Below are 17,085 nucleotides of genomic sequence, written 5' to 3'. Positions count from 1 at the left end.
TTCGTCCTACGGATTAGTACGGGTACCGGCAGGAACCACACATAGTTAGCCGTCCGATACGAGTAGTTGTAGAGGTACTTTCCAAGTAAATTAGAGACGCTCACATGTTGGAGGGCGAATGGTTTGAGATACCAATATTCCTCATCATTCAAGTCCACAACAACGGTAGGGACAAATCTCTCTGGAGAACCTGAAAGAAATTTCTGGTATCACTTACATCCTCTGTTCAAGACGTTTTAACAGGCTTAATTGGCTTGCTAAAAATGTCTTACAAAATTGAAAGAAGGGAGTACATCCCAAAACACCGGAAGCATCCCACTTTTGCAGTGCCACTTATCCAACAATAATGCGGCATTATTTAACACAAAGATGAGCATATTTAACAGAACCCCCACATACATACATTTCACAAAGGTCCAAGTTTCTAGTCAGAAACACTAAGCTTACAACGATGCCAAGCTCACCGAGGTACTCTTGGCATCACACAGATTTATTGGATTGATGGATTTGCTGGCCGGGCACTCAAAGTTCATAGGCCGGGAACCTAGATTCATAGGGATTAACCATGTCTAAAAGGAGGTATGCCATTCCAGCCTTTCCTTCAAACAATGAGAATGGACGTTCACCACCATGCATGGCCTCCTCGGCTATTAATCGATCCGCATTTTCAAGCAGAAAGCAAGCAAAAGCCTTAGCCCGGTAGAGGTACTCGACATTGCCAGTTAGCCTGTAGAGCGAGAGGAATACATACGCATTCCCGCTCACACCATGGCATATTCCGACTCGCTTGAGAAGACCACGGTTCCATACAACTTCGGCAGCCTCTGCGGCTGACTGCTTGAAGTGATCGTCCTGGAAGACCTGAAACACAAATGTTGGTTTATCTTTGCGACCAAAGGAATATGCTGAAGTTAATATTTACTCCCTCCGTTCCTTTTTAATTGACTCGGATTTAGTACAAATTTAATAGGCATGGTTACATGGCAAATGGCAACTCATCAGTCTTCAGTAAAAACTTGTGCTGAAGCCTGAGCTGACACTTGCCTATGTGGACATGCATGCACAAACTTCCCAGATGGGTATGCATATACGCCGTGAATAAGATGCATACACAGTATAAGATGCTAGAGAGCAACTCTGAACAGATGCAGTGATACCTGATATGCTTTAACCAGCGTAAGAGCAACACCAGGGGCACCATGGCACCAGTGCACCAGGCGATCAGATTCGCTTTCTTCACTCGATGGATAGTTTCCACTAGGAAACCTGTTACTGATCATGTAGCGCAGAGTATTCTTAACGTCATCCTGCTCATCCAGCTTCAGTTCAGTGTGCATGAGGACATGCATGATTCCAGCAAGTCCATGGGCAGCACCCCAGTACTTCTTCCCATGCCACTCATACATCAGCGGGCACCTCCCCTTATTCGACAGCTTCCTTCCTTCCTTAATGATGTCCTTTGCCACAGAAGTCTGCATAGTTGCAGTGGTTTTGCACAATTATTAGATAAGCAGTACCTTTCACATAGCTCTACAGAAAAACAAATACCGTGAAAAGGAGGAACATGATCACTGGGGTCGACATACAATGTGTTCGGCGGGAATCGTCTTGTCACTGAGATGCTCGTTCAAGAACAAACAAGCCCACAGATATCCCGCCCTTCCATACAGCAACTCATTTGGAACTTTCTCTGTGACGGTTATCTATAAAATGAACAATATGTAAGAAAATTCTGCCCACAACATTGCGAACACAAGTACTACTACCGCCAGAAGTTCTACAAGCATGTAGCATAGTAGCGCATTGCACATAGAAGCTAACATACTGATTCTAGAACCCAAATTGCGCTTAATAGAAGCCTCACCTCATCAAACGAGCTCAGGTAGTGGGTGAGCAACAGCTGGTCATTGCAGTGCTTGGCGATCACGGCTCCGAGAGCGCAGACGCCGGCCCTCCCGCATATGAAAGTCAAGAACCTGCACCTTTTACCCATGAGACCAGCTCATATCAATTTAACATCGACCGGAACAATCTAACGAAGAGTAGTGCGAAAGGGAGACAAGGAACTTGCGGCAGGCCACTTGACGCGGCGTCGCAGGCTCGGACGATGTCACCGGCGAGGGCGAGATCCCGCCGGTCGCCGGTGACCTGGAAGGACTTGAAGAGGAGGAGCGCCGTCCCGAGCGCGCCCGTGTAGAGCGTGTAGTCCGTCACCTGGCCCCCCGTCCTGGTCCATGTCTCTGCCACGACCTGCATGCAGGACACAGTCAATCAGTCGAGCACCTCGCGCGCGCGCGCGCCACGGAATCAAACCATATAAGAAGGCAATACGGCGTGACGTGCCTTGTCTTTGAGCCGAAGGGCGGCGTGGAGGAGCCGGTGAGAGAGCTTAGGGTAGGGGAGGGAGAGCAGGCCGCGGAGGCCGGCGGCGGGAGGGTCGCCGCCGTCGGGGGCCTCGGCGACGAAGTCGGGGAGGTCGTTGGGGAAGAAGCGGTCGGCCATGGATGCTGCCCCACCCTGCGTGCGTCGCCGCTTCGTGGAGGCGGAGGGGGAGTGGGAGGAAGTCTCGCCGTGCGGTGGCTCTCGGTCGTGGAGGCCTCCCACCTTCTCGCCATTGCCATTTCCCATGTTTTCTTTTGCTGGGCTCTTCGGCGACGCTGGCACGTCTGTCGTGAGCTCGTACACGTGTAGACAGGAGTACTTGCCGAGTTGCTGTCACTTTCTTCTGGCGACTAGCGCCGCTCACCGCCTCGAATGTCAGGTGCAGTCCAATATTTGTAAGAACAAATTTACAAAAGTAAATTCCACCTTTAAACTTATCATTTATATTTTTTTGACAGTTTATACTTCACTTAACTTGTATGCCATGTTTCCCCAAAATTATAACGGTTTCATGTTTTATCCCATTTAATCAATTTCATGCTGATAGCTTGAATTTTATTTATAACAATACAGTATATATTTATAGTAAAAAAATACATTGTAGAGATACGTGAGATGTCTTCAATGATTGTAAAGATGAAGTCTAAAAGAAACAAGCAAATTTTCAATTTCTTCTTTTTTCGATTACACAATCATTTACTTTTGTGAAGGCAACCCAAGGAAAAATAACATAGATATCAAACCTCACAGTTGTACATGCCAACAAATCCTAATGTGAGTTGCAATGCCAAGGCTACACGCATGTGCGTAATCATTAAAGTAATCAATCAACATTGTCAAGTGTACCAACACTAGTATGCCAATAAAACATAACTGGACAACCTAATCGAAGTAGCTGGGGAGCCGAGAGTACGAATCGTTATTTTTGAGGATGTATCAGCCGGGATATATATTGCAAGGACAATCCTCGTCCTGACAACCATGTAAAAAGATCTAAAATCGCGCGGACGAAGCAAAATCTGAAGACCCATAGCTAGAGAATTATAATCTTCTAACACCATTATTGATATCGAAAAGGAGATCTCGACATCAAGCAAAGGCCAGACATCATTTATTGTATACAATGTCATCTTCTTTGAGGCGCATGCCAAAACGAAGATTGCTACCAAAACCAAACCTAATCATTTAAAAACTTTGTTTTTATTAAAAACCCGATGCATATATCAGTTTTCTCAGCCCTTCTAATGCTGATGAGGCTGGCCGAAGGAGGAGCCGGCCTAAGGAGGAGGCTGAGGTGTAGGCGGCGCTAGATTTCATTTTTGGTTCCTCATATAGCTTGGAGATTAAGTGAATTCAGCAGTTTTATGTTTTCGCCCAACCCCATTGCCCCAATCTATTAAGACACCTCAGCGATAACATCTGATCAAGAATTACTGCAAATTAAGTTAATTCTCAATCATATGATAACTGAAGTTCTACACTCTCTCCTGCTTGGAGACATAAACCCTACTAGGAAGTATCTAGAATAAAGGGGAACATCTAAATTTTAGATGATATGATTCCTATAGGAAATATCTTTAATGCCATTTGGATCAAGGAATTGGTATCCTATTCTTTCTATATTCCTAGATCATTCAGAGGAATTTGGCAGGAAACGAAACATCTTATATTTTCTTGTTTAGGCCCAAATAATTCAATTGGGGTTTAGATATATCTTCTGAAACTTTTTTCAAATCCAAAAGTCCAATACCTTCCTACAAATTAGTGAATTAGGAGGGATGGAGCTTTTTTGTGTAGAAAAATGAAAAGCCAGGCAATCTTTCTGGCATCCGAAATGTGAAACATTTATACAAAGAGGGAGAGATGTTGATGTTTTCATCTTGTTTCGGTTCTTGTATAAATTTTGAATATATGGCATCCTAATTCCTGCGTTTTTCTCATTTCTATGTTTTGAGTTCCTACATGGAGGCTAAAAAAAAGGATTAGTAATTTATATAATTCATATAGACACCAAATGAGTTGTAAACGCAGAAACTTTCATGGAGTTTCTATAAGGTTTAAATATTACTCCATGTTTTCATGATTGCATCAGATAAGTTGACACCTGGGTGAAAACCTTGGTATAAATCGAACATGATTGATCTTTTCACACCATTTAGTCCATCAGATACTAAATATCGATTTGCATTAGCAGGGCAATTATATATTATTTATACACTCAACAAATACATCTTCTCTGAATGATCATAGTTCATAAGCCTAGTTAAGAAGTTAATGTACAACAAAGCTACCAAGGCCAAGCCTTTGGTTAAGCTAGAAAAAAAAATGTAAGCCATCCTCTATGGAAAACTGAAGTGCTCATCATGTGCTATAACGTCCAGAAATTCAAGAATTGGTGCATAACCTGCAAATAACTGGAAACAAAAAAAATGATTTGATAAATCGCCAGAAATTCAAGAATTGGTGCATAACTGCAAATAACTGGAAACAAAAAAAGGTTTGATAAATCGCTGGTATCTTCAGAGTTGACCTCAGACGTCGAACTACTGGAGAAAGAGGATGGCACAGAGTACAGGTCCACTACTCTTACAGTTGGCAAACTAAAAACGTATACAGAGCAAAACTTGACAAGTACCTTAAGTGCTGGTATTGTTATGCCTAAACTTTGTACTCATGAACACGAATCCATTTCGTAGATGACCATTTGTCACCTTTAATCACTGCACATCCACCTAAAGGTAAATGCAGGTGACAAGAGTGAGCAACATTGTGGCATAACCTTTTAATGTGGAAAAGATGTTAAATCAAGTATCAAAACCTCACCATGGAGACTTGCCGGATCCAGGGTACCATCAGGCATCATGCTCCAGAAAAGCAAGGCATCTCCCATCTTCGGCTTGACAGATATACCCCTCTTTGCACATTCCGACAGCTTATCATAATCTGGAATTGAGCTGCTATTGACTTTAGCAGAAGGAAATACAGTCTCGCCACCCTCTTCAACATCCGAACTGGAGTTATCACAAAAAAATGTCAATCGGATCCTATGTTGCATTTGCATATACATAAAAAATCATATATTATAATACATACAGATACATAAGAAGAGTTGCTATACGCTGTCCCCCATTTTTGGTGTTGACATCATCATGGAAGTAATCAAAGTGAGGTTCATACTTCTGTCCAACTTCATAGTGGAGAACTTGAAGGCCCTCTCCATTCTCTGCGCAAATTATGAGGTAATGACAAAATGAAATAGAAATCACGTTTGAAATGAACCTCCACTGGAAAATATAAGGCAGCTATGGTACACAAAGAGAAGTGCTTCCACGTCTCACCTTAAAACTTAGAAGAGCTCAAAAGTGGAAGTAGAATCCATAATTTATTTGTGCTTAATTTTTTTGCAACTCTTACAGGGATTGTGGCATTGTGCTGCAATGGACTAATATGTTTCATGTTCCCCAAACTGGATTTAAGAACCATCATGCATGTACCTTATCTTGTTAGGCATGTACATGTACTTCTTCATTTAAATGTACATTATGATGAACTACCCAAAATTAATTTAAAAAACACAATGTACTACCTTTTGAAAACCTAAAAATTTTCCGAGGATGTACTAAACATAGCAGATTGCAATTTAGTATGTAGAATAGCCTATATGTAAAGTTGTTTCATATTGTGGCATACTAGCAAAAATGAGTGCCACCAAGTAGTGGGACGAGGCAATGTAAAGTTTGCACTTTTGGTGATCCATTGACACTTAGCACTGCATGATGATGAAAACTTTCGAGTTATACAATAGTGTAGACAGCTGTTTCATGTAGACCTAAAACTTAAGTTTACAACGTTAGAATTCAGCTTTGGCTGAGCATCATTTGAGCTAAACAGAACGATCCATTTATCTGATATTTTGGATGGTGGTTAATTTCGGTTATGTTGAATTAAAGTTGGGAAGCTCCTAAAATGGTATTTGAAGTATAATAAACAGCAGTTTCAAACTGTGGCATACTAGCAAAAAGATAGAATAGCTAAACACTTCAAGTCTGACTTAGGCATGTTAAGTATTTCATACCTACAGGTACGAAGGTGAAATCTGATATTCTTTTCTCAATGGCGCGGACAATCTTGTCCTGGCCTCTTCTAAGAAACGTTCCTGAACTCGTTCTCACCCTGAACACATTTAGACAAGCGTAAGTGTGTGCCACAGCCACGGTAACATTTCTTAATAACGAAACAAAACTTTTGCAAATGCCCAAACCTGCTATCTTTACTCCCTCCAGTTGCCGAATCAACGACTGTCGACTTCTTCATGTGAGGCTTTGCCAATGAAATCAAATGCTCGCACTCTTCCTTGGACTGGGAACAAGAGTAAAGTCAGTTATACCCTGGCTGCGACTACAATAGCATTCTAGAGTAAAATTGCAGAGGCTATATTGCCCGGAGTCTTTAAAGCTACACATTTGGCATCTAATTCACAGCGTAACTAAATATTATTCTGCATTACTGCAAATTATTAAGTGCAAAGATTTCGAATTTTGGTAAACCGCAATCTAATCCTGTACTGGCATCGGCGCGCCAATGCTAACGCTGAGCTCTTCAGCACCTACTGGGGATTCAATAATCAGCTAAAATCCGCGATACATTTCTCGAGATCTAACTAATCAATTACATCATATAAACTCATGTAATGATGCAACCATTTGGTCTGCAAAATAGAAAGAGAATGATGCGAGAGGCTCACGAGGAAGTTGTGGTAGACGAACGCCCGCGGCTCCCACGACAGCACCTCCGTCCAGGGCTCCCCTTTCTCGCCGTGCTTCTTCAGTATCCTGCACAGCAAATACAACCACCCAGGTCAACCTCGGAGAGGGCAGCGCACGCGAGGCCAGATCGTGGAGCCGTGGAACGTGGAGGAGAGGAACGGGACGCACGACTCGGAGGCGGATCTGCGGATGCGCGGGCGGTGGAGCGAGAGCACGGCGCCGCCGCCGCCCGCGCCGTCGGAGCCGGCGGGCAGCGAGAGCGCGCCGAGCGCCAGCAGGAGCAGCAGCGCCGCCGAGGCCAGCAGCAGCGCCGCCAGGATCGCCTTGGACGGCTTCCCGCGCCTCCCGCCCCCTCCCCCGCCGCCGCCGCCGCCCAGCAGCGGCCTCCCGCCCCGACCCGCCACCCTGCCCGCCATCGCGCCGCGCGCGCGCCCACGCTTCGAGTCTCCCCGCCCGCCTCACCGGCCCGGCGGGTTTAGCTCCTCCCCTGCCCTGCCCTGCCCTGCCCTGCCCTGCCCTGTGCCTCCTCCCTCCTCTGTGTCGCGCTCCCTTTCTGACCTGAGTCCGTGAGTCGTCGGTCCCTTGGCTTTGTTCGGCTCGACGAGGTAGAATTTCTGCTGTACCGTAATCGCTTCTGCCCACCGTTTTTCCGTACGTGACGTGTCAGGGCCACGAAGCAGTGGGCCCCACCGCGGACGAAGTCCAGCTGGCCCTGTACCTCGACCCGGCGGGCCGACAAGTACAAATGCGCAGTCTGGTTCATTAAACCCACACGACCGGAGCATGACACATTTGGTTTTTTTGCAACTAAATAAAATATAGATTTTTCTTTTCGTACCCCCAAAAATAAGAAAGATTGATTATCCCATTGACTCTTCTGTTTGCGAGATTTTAGACACATACCCGACTGTTAAAAAAAAATTAAGCATACAAGATTCTGATGAAAATTGTATGCATGGTACAGTTGTGGTTAATATGTGTATAGCTTACAACTGAACTTGGATTAGCAGGGTCAAATACTGCAGCCTAGGCCTATATTATGTAAAAGCACCATGGATAGATAAATTAGACTACACGCAAGCTGATATGATAGACACGATATTAACCGAGGACATTCCCCCATCCCCCTCCTCTCTCTCTCCAACCCCTCTCGTCTGAGAGCTTTCTGATTCTTTCCGGCGCTCCTCCCCCTCTTCTTCGGCGGCTTTGCCGTCCGGCGTGGATGGGGAAGGGGAGTCCGGCCATCTCCCCTGTAGCTTTAGTCTGTTTACCCTTGTGGATCTTGGCGTGATGCCAGTAGTCTGGAGATGGGGGCTTGATATGTTCGGCCAGATCGAGCTCAGGTTAGGGTTCCTCTTCATCGGTCGGTTTCTCCAGTGGCCGGAGGTGCTGGCCGAGAAAGAGGAGCACCATCTTCTCCAATAAAGTTGGTGTTCCTGTCGGCGCCGATCTGAGAAGGGGAAGCACCATTTCTTCAATGTCTCTGTCCCGCCGTGGTGGCGAGGGGAGGCGTGAGGGTGATGCTTCGCTCGTGCTCGGATGGTTCCTTCCCCGGTGGCGGCGGCGGTTCGTCATCGACTTGCGCAACCAAGCTAGAGGCATCTCTGCCTCTGCTATCTACGGCCGGAGTGGCGGCGGCCATCCATCGACAACCTCCAGTGCGGAGGCTCTACTTCATCCTCGCTACTGGAGCTCGGAATCTTGTCGCCGCCAAGTGGTGCGTCCCCGGTGGTGTCCAGGTGTCCGGCGGCGACGGATCTATGCCGGAAAGGGGTGTTCGAGCGTCTGCGCCCAGTTCCTCGGCGGCGACGCCTTGAGGATGCCGGCGTCTGGTGGCATAGGCTCCCGGGGACTTGATTGCTTTTCCACTTTTAGTTCTAGGATGGTTTTTGCACTTTGGCAGGCCTTATCTTCAAATGTCGGTTTCTTCGGTGCGAGTGATGTAAAAAGGCCAGCCCTGCAAATTTGTAACCTACCACGTGTCTTAATGAATGATCCGGGGTCTTCTAGACCAAAAAAAAATAAAGACTAACTGAGGACAATCTAGCACCCACGGCAGGGGTGATCCAGCAGACCAGCACCCATTGTAGGGATGACCAGACTGGCGTGGTGTGATGACAGTGATGTGTGTGCAGGGCGGCCCTGACTTTTCAGGGGCCCGGTGCACGACAAAAAATGGGCCCCCATATAGACGATTTTTGATAATTTCAATAGTAGAAATTTAATAAGAAACTCATGATCTTATTGGCGACAACTAGCAATTTTCAATTCATAAAGCGGCCTTGCCATTGAGCATGAAGCGCCGCAGCCTCACTGGTCTCTGCCCTACTGCCTGCGGCTGCCGCCACTCCTTTAATGCCCTTGCTTAGCGCCGGGCCTGTGTGTGTGTCGACCTCGGCAGGCTTATCATCGGTGGCACTATGATTAGTACATGGAGTGGGCTAGAGGGGCGTCTGTTAAGCATGCCCCAGGGTTTAGGCATTGACTCGTCTAATTCCTACGATGATCTAATTGCTTATAATGCTATCATGCCGTAGTAAAGTATATGATCTAAAGCAGCATCCAAGTAGAAGACTAGATGAAGTAGGGGCTAGGGTTAGAACGAAGAAGATTACCTCGCCTTGAAGAACTTGTCCATATTATCGGCGACAGACAGGCCCGTGACCGAGACGGCAGGAGCACAAACGCGGCGGCCACTCGAATTCTCGTTGTTCGACGACATAATTAACACTCGTTCTATGAATGTCGAAAACGAGCGCTTCATGCACGAGGTCATATATAGTTTTTCGACGACGAAAGAAGAGCCCTATACCAGGACTAGTCTGCTGTATATAGAAAACCGGAATACATAAGACTTGCCTGATTAATATTAATTACGTCTACTAGAACCAGCCAGGTAAGGTATGATTACCATGAAACCGAGCGGGACTCCTGAGTCGTGCGTTTGTTCGAGTTAGTCACGCCACGCACGTCCTCGATCTAAATCACAAAACGAGTACGAACGCAATGTCTCTTGTGGCCGGCCAAACAGATTTGCTGCCCAGACCATGGCGGATTGCGGAGTTTGCCGGGAAAAAAAGTCTGATTGCGGATCAGTACCCAAAGTAAACACGCACCATCTTGCATTTTTTCATCGGTCCATTTTTCGCATCTATTAATGAAAAAAATAGCGCGCTATTTCACGCTAATAGCGGCGCTATAGCGTATTTGCGAGTTGGACGCTACGCTATGGATTCTAGGCACGCTATGACGCTACACGCGCTAAAAACGCGCTATTTCACGCTATTTGGCGCTATTCGCTATTCCGCATAGCACGCTATTTTGCAGAGTAGTTTTTTAGTAGCTCATTCCATATTTTGACCCACTTGCGTATCCTAAATTTCTAATCAATGCAACCCTAGACTAAGAAACTCAGATCGCGCACTCCCCAACTCCTTGTCACCTGCTCTGCCCGGCAGGCGACGACGTGACGGCGCAGCTCCGCCCCCTTCTCCCCTGTCAATCGGTGGTAAGCGGCCACGCCTAGCTTCACCTTCACGCCTTCACCCCGTGCCTCCTTTCCCCTCCTTCAATCCTTCTAGTTCGGGACAATATCCTTCTAGTTCGGGACAATGTGAATATGAACTATGGTTTGTGATTTTGAGACTATGTCATATCAAGTTATGGACTATGTGAACTATGGTTGATGTTTGGCTGCAAAATATCATATCTGAGATTTTATAGCTGCAAAGTGCTATATCTATTATTATATACATGCTGAAATCCTGAATTTTCATATTTTTTTATTTAAGCGCTATTTTGAAAAATAGCACGCTATTAGCATGCTATAGCGTCTATAGCGTTTTTCTGAAATCCACGCTATTTATGTTAGCGCGCTATTTTTTTCAGACATGTCACATTTGATGAAACACGATTTGTCTCTGTCAACACCCGGATTTTTAAGTCCAGATGCCTATTATGTCATTCATCGCAATCCCAGGATAATGTGGTTGCGAGGCATAATAGTCGAATATCACAGTCATTATTTATTACAAGCCATAATGTCTTACAATCTTGAATCACATGATTCATATTACACGAATAGTTGATCTCACAATCAACAACATACACAAGTTCATACATAGCGGAAGCGTAATAGTAACGGAACTCTCTAGTCCACAGGCCAACATTTTGACGTCAGAAACCCCTAGTTGTCGTAGGCGTCCTGCTGGTCATCCTCGTGATAGTTCTGTTCCTCCTCGTACTCTGGCCATTTGAATAGCCAGGGACAAAGCCGTAAGTACTTCAAGTACTTGCAAACTAATACTATTGTAAAATGCCCATTAAAGAAACTAAGCTCTATTTTAACTTGCATAAGCCATATTTTAGTTCACAAGTTTGGATCATGTACTAACTAACTTAAGTGGGAACATTAGTGTCATTCCCACCTCATTTGTTCAAATACCCAAAGAGTCACCAAGTCACCATTCACATTTACTAAAGCTTTCAAAAATCTGACACCGGAAACTGTATGGCCCTTCCAACCGTCCGTAACCGTGGACACGGCTATTCGAATAGGTTTACACTCTGCAGAGGTTGCACACTTGTGCCACAACATTTGATTTCATCCGTCGGAATAACTCCGAGTCACCGTAACACGATACGCGGATCATCAACCATAACCTTTCACTTACACATCCTAGTATGAGCACCTCTCCCCATGAGCTTGGCCTCCCGAGTGAAAACCAACTCGTTAACCCGGGAACCGCACAGGGCTTGGCCGTACAATTTCACCTCAATTCACATCCTTTCTCAACAACGGAGGCAGCCTCGGCATAACCCCTATGATGTGTGTTCGGAGGGAACTCATACTAAAATCTATAAACTTCCAGTTAAGCCCTACCCATAATCAGGTATTGTGGGGGTACTCAAAAATTGGAAAGGTATCGCATTCAAACCAATATCGGGTTTTTATCAAAAATCACCATCTTCTCTTGTTCACCTCCAAACCAAACTCTTCAATGGAATGCTTCATCATCCCAAGGTTTCAAATTCAACCATTCACATGCTCCCATCTAATGTAGTCAAATTTTAGTACTTTAGCACTAGCACTAATCATGAGGGGTGCTACTTTGCTTTGCTATCTCTACTCATCTAGTAATCTTGTTCTCTATCCCAATTTTAACTCCTCTTTGGAAAACACAACAAGTAGAACTTGTATGGTGTACACAAAAGATAGGCTTGTATAAAGAAAAGTAAGTATCATGGTGCCTTGCTCAAGGTGAGCTTTGCACTTTGCAAGAGTATTATCTTGCCTTGGTAGTTCTCTAGGTTTTCTCCTTCTTCTTCAGGGTAGAATTCTCCTTCCTCTTGGTAATCTCCGGTGCTAGCGTCTAAATTTAGAATACGAAGTATAATCACCAAACAAGCTCAACGGCTATACTAAACACATCATTATTTCACACAACTATACTAAGCACACACATAAAATAAGTAAGTGGATTGGTGGGTGACTTGAGGAAAATGCTTTCCTCTTATTCATATGTGATAAGTAATGTTCATATAGTGTTTTGGGGAATAAATTCCTCTCATTGAAATCTTCTTAAGATTTAATTTCTCAATAGCAATACATGAATGTTATGTTGACCCAAGTCAACCATTCATCATCATTATTGAAGAAAATGATTTAAATGAGGTAGACCACCTCATACTATTTAAATCACCCTATATTTGATTTAAATCTCAAGTAATTCATATAAGAGAGTTTGAAACCAGGGGTCCAAACATCCCATGAATTCATGTGAGACAAGTTTAAATGAAGCATACAACTCCACAAGATTTACTTTAATAGTTTTGGATAATATCAACTAGTTAAACTAGTCAAATGATCCATTAATTAAACTAGGGCATGATCATGCAAAGTGACCACACCATTTTCTTGCAGAAACAATTAGTGTAAGTCATATGTGAGCTACTAGAGTTGGAATTAACTTAATATCTATTTTGGTTGATTTTTAATAATTATTTGAATAAGTAAAAGTCCCTGTCTTGTTATTTTTATCACATTTATTCTACCAAGTATCTGACCAAGGTACCAGTGGCATTAGTTAGATCTTTTTCTTAGCTTTCCAACAACATAAAGTTCATCAAATTTGGTTTAGCCAATTTCAATCTATTGAATTTCAAAGTTGGAACCAGTATTGAGATTAAATGAATTTGGATAATTCAAATTTGAATTACTGGGCCACGCGGGAAAGCTAACTGGGCCCAAAGGTTTAAAAACGGCCCAAACCAACCCAGTTCAGCCCAACCACGGTCCACAGACGCGCGGCGTGCTGACAGGGTGGGGTCCGCGCGTCAGTGACTCAGCGTCACCGAAACGGTATGGGGCGGGGTGGTGCGTTGGATTAGAACAGGGATCAACGGCTCGCATTCATCGTCGTCTCCGACGAGAACCCGACGTGCGGCGGCGGCAGTAGGGGGTCGGCGAGCTCACCGTGGCTCCAGCTAGGGTTGGCAGTGGGCTTGACGAAGGTGTAGACGACGGCGAGGCAGCCTGTAGCAGTGGCGAAGCTCGAGGCGGCCTGGATCGACGGCGATTTCACCAGAGCTTCCGCGGCTCCGATCGCTCGATTGAGCTTGCTCCGGCGACGATTGAGGTGGCTAGCGGTGCGAGGCGAAGCGGTGGTGAGAGGTAGTCATGGTGGTGTGCTTGGTTTGGTCCGGGGAGTGCTCTATTTATAGGAGGGAGGGGTGCTCGCGGGGCAGTGAGCAAGTCGTCGTGGGCGCGACGTCTCCGGCGAGCTAGAGGGCTAGGCGGTGACGCAGCGACGATCGCAAGGGTACGGCGAATCCGAGAGCGTCCATGGCGAGTTAATGCGAGGCGTACGATGGTCGGGGCCGTGCGTGTACTCGTCGCGACCATGGCGGGAGGAAGCTTCCTCTCCGGCGACGGTAGGCGCTAGGGGTGACGCGAGCATGTCCGGCAAGCTCCGCGTGGCGAGAGAAGTACTACGGCGCGCGGATATGGTCGGGTACGGCGAGATCCGGCGAGCGCCGCGTGGACGTGTCCGTGCACCGGTGACGTCGCCATGCCGTTGGCGGCGTACCCGGAGCGTACCGGGCGCGGCGATGGCGGGTCGTGGCGTCGTCCTCTCGTTCAACGGCGGGTACGGGCGATCTTCTGGGATCGTGGGCGACGCGTTTGACAAGGTTGCTTAGGCGGGAGAGGCAGGGAGAGAGGAGTGGGCGTCGAGGGGCGACGTGACCGGCATGGCCATGGCCGGCCATGTTCGGTCGTGTCCATGGTGTGTTTTTGCATGGGCTAGGTAGAGGAAGGTCCCATGCATTGAATTGAGCCAAGAATTGACCAAGGAGTGGTCTGGTTTGATCCATTTCAAAAATGTGTCGATCTTGTTTTTGTTAAAAAGTCTCTACTTTGCTTGATCCTAGTTCGTGATCCAAGATGAATTTGGTATGGTCCACTTTACAAAAGTTGTTCATTGTGTTGTATACTTGGATGGCATGCAAAGAGTTGGAGGTGTTTAGTTTAGAAATTTTGAAATAGAGAGGCTCAAAGTGAGGACCAGATTATAATTGTCAAAAATGACCATTATCTTATGTGAGTAAGTTTTAATTCTTAGCTTTGATTTAATTGAGGTTTCTTTGATTCTCAAAGTTGTAATAACTATTTAATAACCTATTACCACTAGTGGTGAAGACTAATTGGATCTAGGGTCAAAGTTTATAAAAATATCATATGTCATATGTTAGGGTTTTTAGGGTTTTATTCTTATTTGATTTCTTTCTCTTTTTCATTTATTTGTTTGGTGATCATCATGGGATCACTCTAGGGTTGTGGAGTTTATCACATACACAAAATAACACTCATCATGGCATAGCACTCAAAATGCACAAGTCCTATGCGGGGCACTATATGAATTTTGAAAAGTTTTTGTTGGTTCTCAAATTTGGATAATTGGATTGGTTCTTCTTCCTTTATTTGAAATTTGAGGTGTTACAAACCCTTCCCCCTTACAAAAGATCTCGTCCCGAGATCTAAAAGAAAAAATAAAGTTTATTGATTAAAGAGATCTGGGTACTCTTTCTTCATGTCTTCCTCCCGCTCCCAAGTGGCTTCATCTTCGGTATGGTTGCTCCACTGTATCTTCAGAAACTTGATGCTTCGGGTGCGAGTGGTTCTATATGCTTCTTCCAAGATGCGAATCGGCACTTCGCGGTATGTCAGGTCTTGATTGATATCCACCGAACGGTGATCGATGTTCTTGAACACTTCCGTCTTCTCGGGGACTTGATACGTCTCCAACGTATCGATAATTTCTTGTGTTCCATGCCACATTATTGATGTTATCTACATGTTTTATGCACACTTTATATCATATTCGTGCATTTTCTGGAACTAACCTATTAACAAGATGCCGAAGTGCCAGTTGGTTGTTCTCGCTGTTTTTGGTTTCGAAATCCTAGTAAAGAAATATTCTCGGAATTGGACGAAATTAAAGCCCGGAGGCCTATTTTCTCACGAAGCTTCCGGAAGTCCGAAGGAGAGACGAAGAGGGGCCACGGGGTGGCCAAACCCTAGGGCGGCGCGGCCCCACCCCCGGCCGCGCCGGCCCGTGGTTTGGGCCCCCGTGCCGCCTCTTGACCTGCCCTTCCGCCTACAAATAGCCTCCGTGACGAAACCCCCGGCACCGAGAGCCACGATACGGAAAACATTACCGAGACGCCGTCGCCGCCGATCCCATCTCGGGGATCCCGGAGATCGCCTCCGGCACCTCGCCGGAGAGGGGATTCATCTCCCGGGAGGACTCTACACCGCCATGGTCGCTCTCGGAGTGATGAGTGAGTAGTCTACCCCTGGACTATGGGTCCATAGCAGTAGCTAGATGGTTGTCTTCTCCCCATTGTGCTATCATTGTCGGATCTTGTGAGCTGCCTATCATGATCAAGATCATCTATATGTAATTCTATATGTTGCGTTTGTTGGGATCCGATGAATAGAGAATACTTGTTATGTTGATTATCAAAGTTATGCTTATGTGTTGTTTATGATCTTGCATGCTCTCCGTTATTAGTAGATGCTCGGCCAAGTAGATGCTTTTAACTCCAAGAGGGAGTACTTATGCTCGATAGTGGGTTCATGCTCGCATTGACACTGGGACAATGGATGAGAAAGTTCTAAGGTTGTGTTGTGCTTGTTGCCACTAGGGATAAAACATTGATGCTATGTCTAAGGATGTAGTTGTTGATTACATTACGCACCATACTTAATGCAATTGTCCGTTGTTTGCAACTTAATACCGGAGGGGTTCGGATGATAACCTCGAAGGTGGACTTTTTAGGCATAGATGCGGTTGGATGGCGGTCTATGTACTTTGTCGTAATGCCCAATTAAATCTCACTATACTCATCATGATATGTATGTGCATTGTCATGCTCTCTTTATTTGTCAATTGCCCAACCGTAATTTGTTCACCCAACATGCTGTTCGTCTTATGGGAGAGACACCTCTAGTGAACTGTGGACCCCGGTCCAATTCTCTTTATCGAAATACAATCTATCGCAATACTTGTTTCTACTGTTTTCTCTCGCAAACAATCATCTTCCACACAATACGGTTAATCCTTTGTTACAGCAAGCCGGTGAGATTGACAACCTCACCGTTTCGTTGGGGCAAAGTAGCTTGGTTGTGTTGTGCAGGTTCCACGTTGGCGCCGGAATCTCCGGTGTTGCGCCGCACTACATCCCGCCGCCATCAACCTTCAACGTGCTTCTTGGCTCCTCCTGGTTCGATAAACCTTGGTTTCTTTACGAGGGAAAACTTGCTGCTGTGCGCATCATACCTTCCTCTTGGGGTTGCCCAACTAACGTGGTGAAATACACTTGCCACCGGGGCTCTTTTTTCTCGGCGCTCGCTGCCGAGATCAAGACATCGCCG

General features: G+C 45.7%; 2 protein-coding genes across 2 annotated transcripts; both read right to left on the bottom strand.

The window, feature by feature from the left end:
- Positions 1 to 396: 396 nt before the first annotated feature.
- On the bottom strand, positions 397 to 2,502 carry LOC124650129 (lanC-like protein GCL2). Its single transcript, XM_047189689.1, has 6 exons — positions 2,344 to 2,502; positions 2,072 to 2,250; positions 1,865 to 1,976; positions 1,587 to 1,703; positions 1,158 to 1,472; positions 397 to 861 (listed from the first exon to the last, which is right to left on the bottom strand). The coding sequence occupies exons 1-6, from the start codon at positions 2,500 to 2,502 to the stop codon at positions 523 to 525; spliced, it is 1,221 nt and encodes a 406-aa protein (XP_047045645.1). The 3' UTR covers positions 397 to 522.
- Positions 2,503 to 4,550: 2,048 nt separating this feature from the next.
- Positions 4,551 to 7,564, bottom strand: LOC124708433 (probable prolyl 4-hydroxylase 10). Its single transcript, XM_047240115.1, has 8 exons — positions 7,317 to 7,564; positions 7,127 to 7,214; positions 6,644 to 6,741; positions 6,458 to 6,555; positions 5,476 to 5,605; positions 5,206 to 5,393; positions 5,018 to 5,114; positions 4,551 to 4,796 (listed from the first exon to the last, which is right to left on the bottom strand). The coding sequence occupies exons 1-7, from the start codon at positions 7,562 to 7,564 to the stop codon at positions 5,041 to 5,043; spliced, it is 924 nt and encodes a 307-aa protein (XP_047096071.1). The 3' UTR covers positions 4,551 to 4,796; positions 5,018 to 5,040.
- Positions 7,565 to 17,085: the final 9,521 nt, after the last annotated feature.

Source organism: Lolium rigidum, chromosome 4 (genome assembly GCF_022539505.1).
Source record: "Lolium rigidum isolate FL_2022 chromosome 4, APGP_CSIRO_Lrig_0.1, whole genome shotgun sequence".
Lineage (NCBI taxonomy): Eukaryota > Viridiplantae > Streptophyta > Magnoliopsida > Poales > Poaceae > Lolium > Lolium rigidum.
This window is presented reverse-complemented; position numbering and strand designations above follow the sequence as displayed.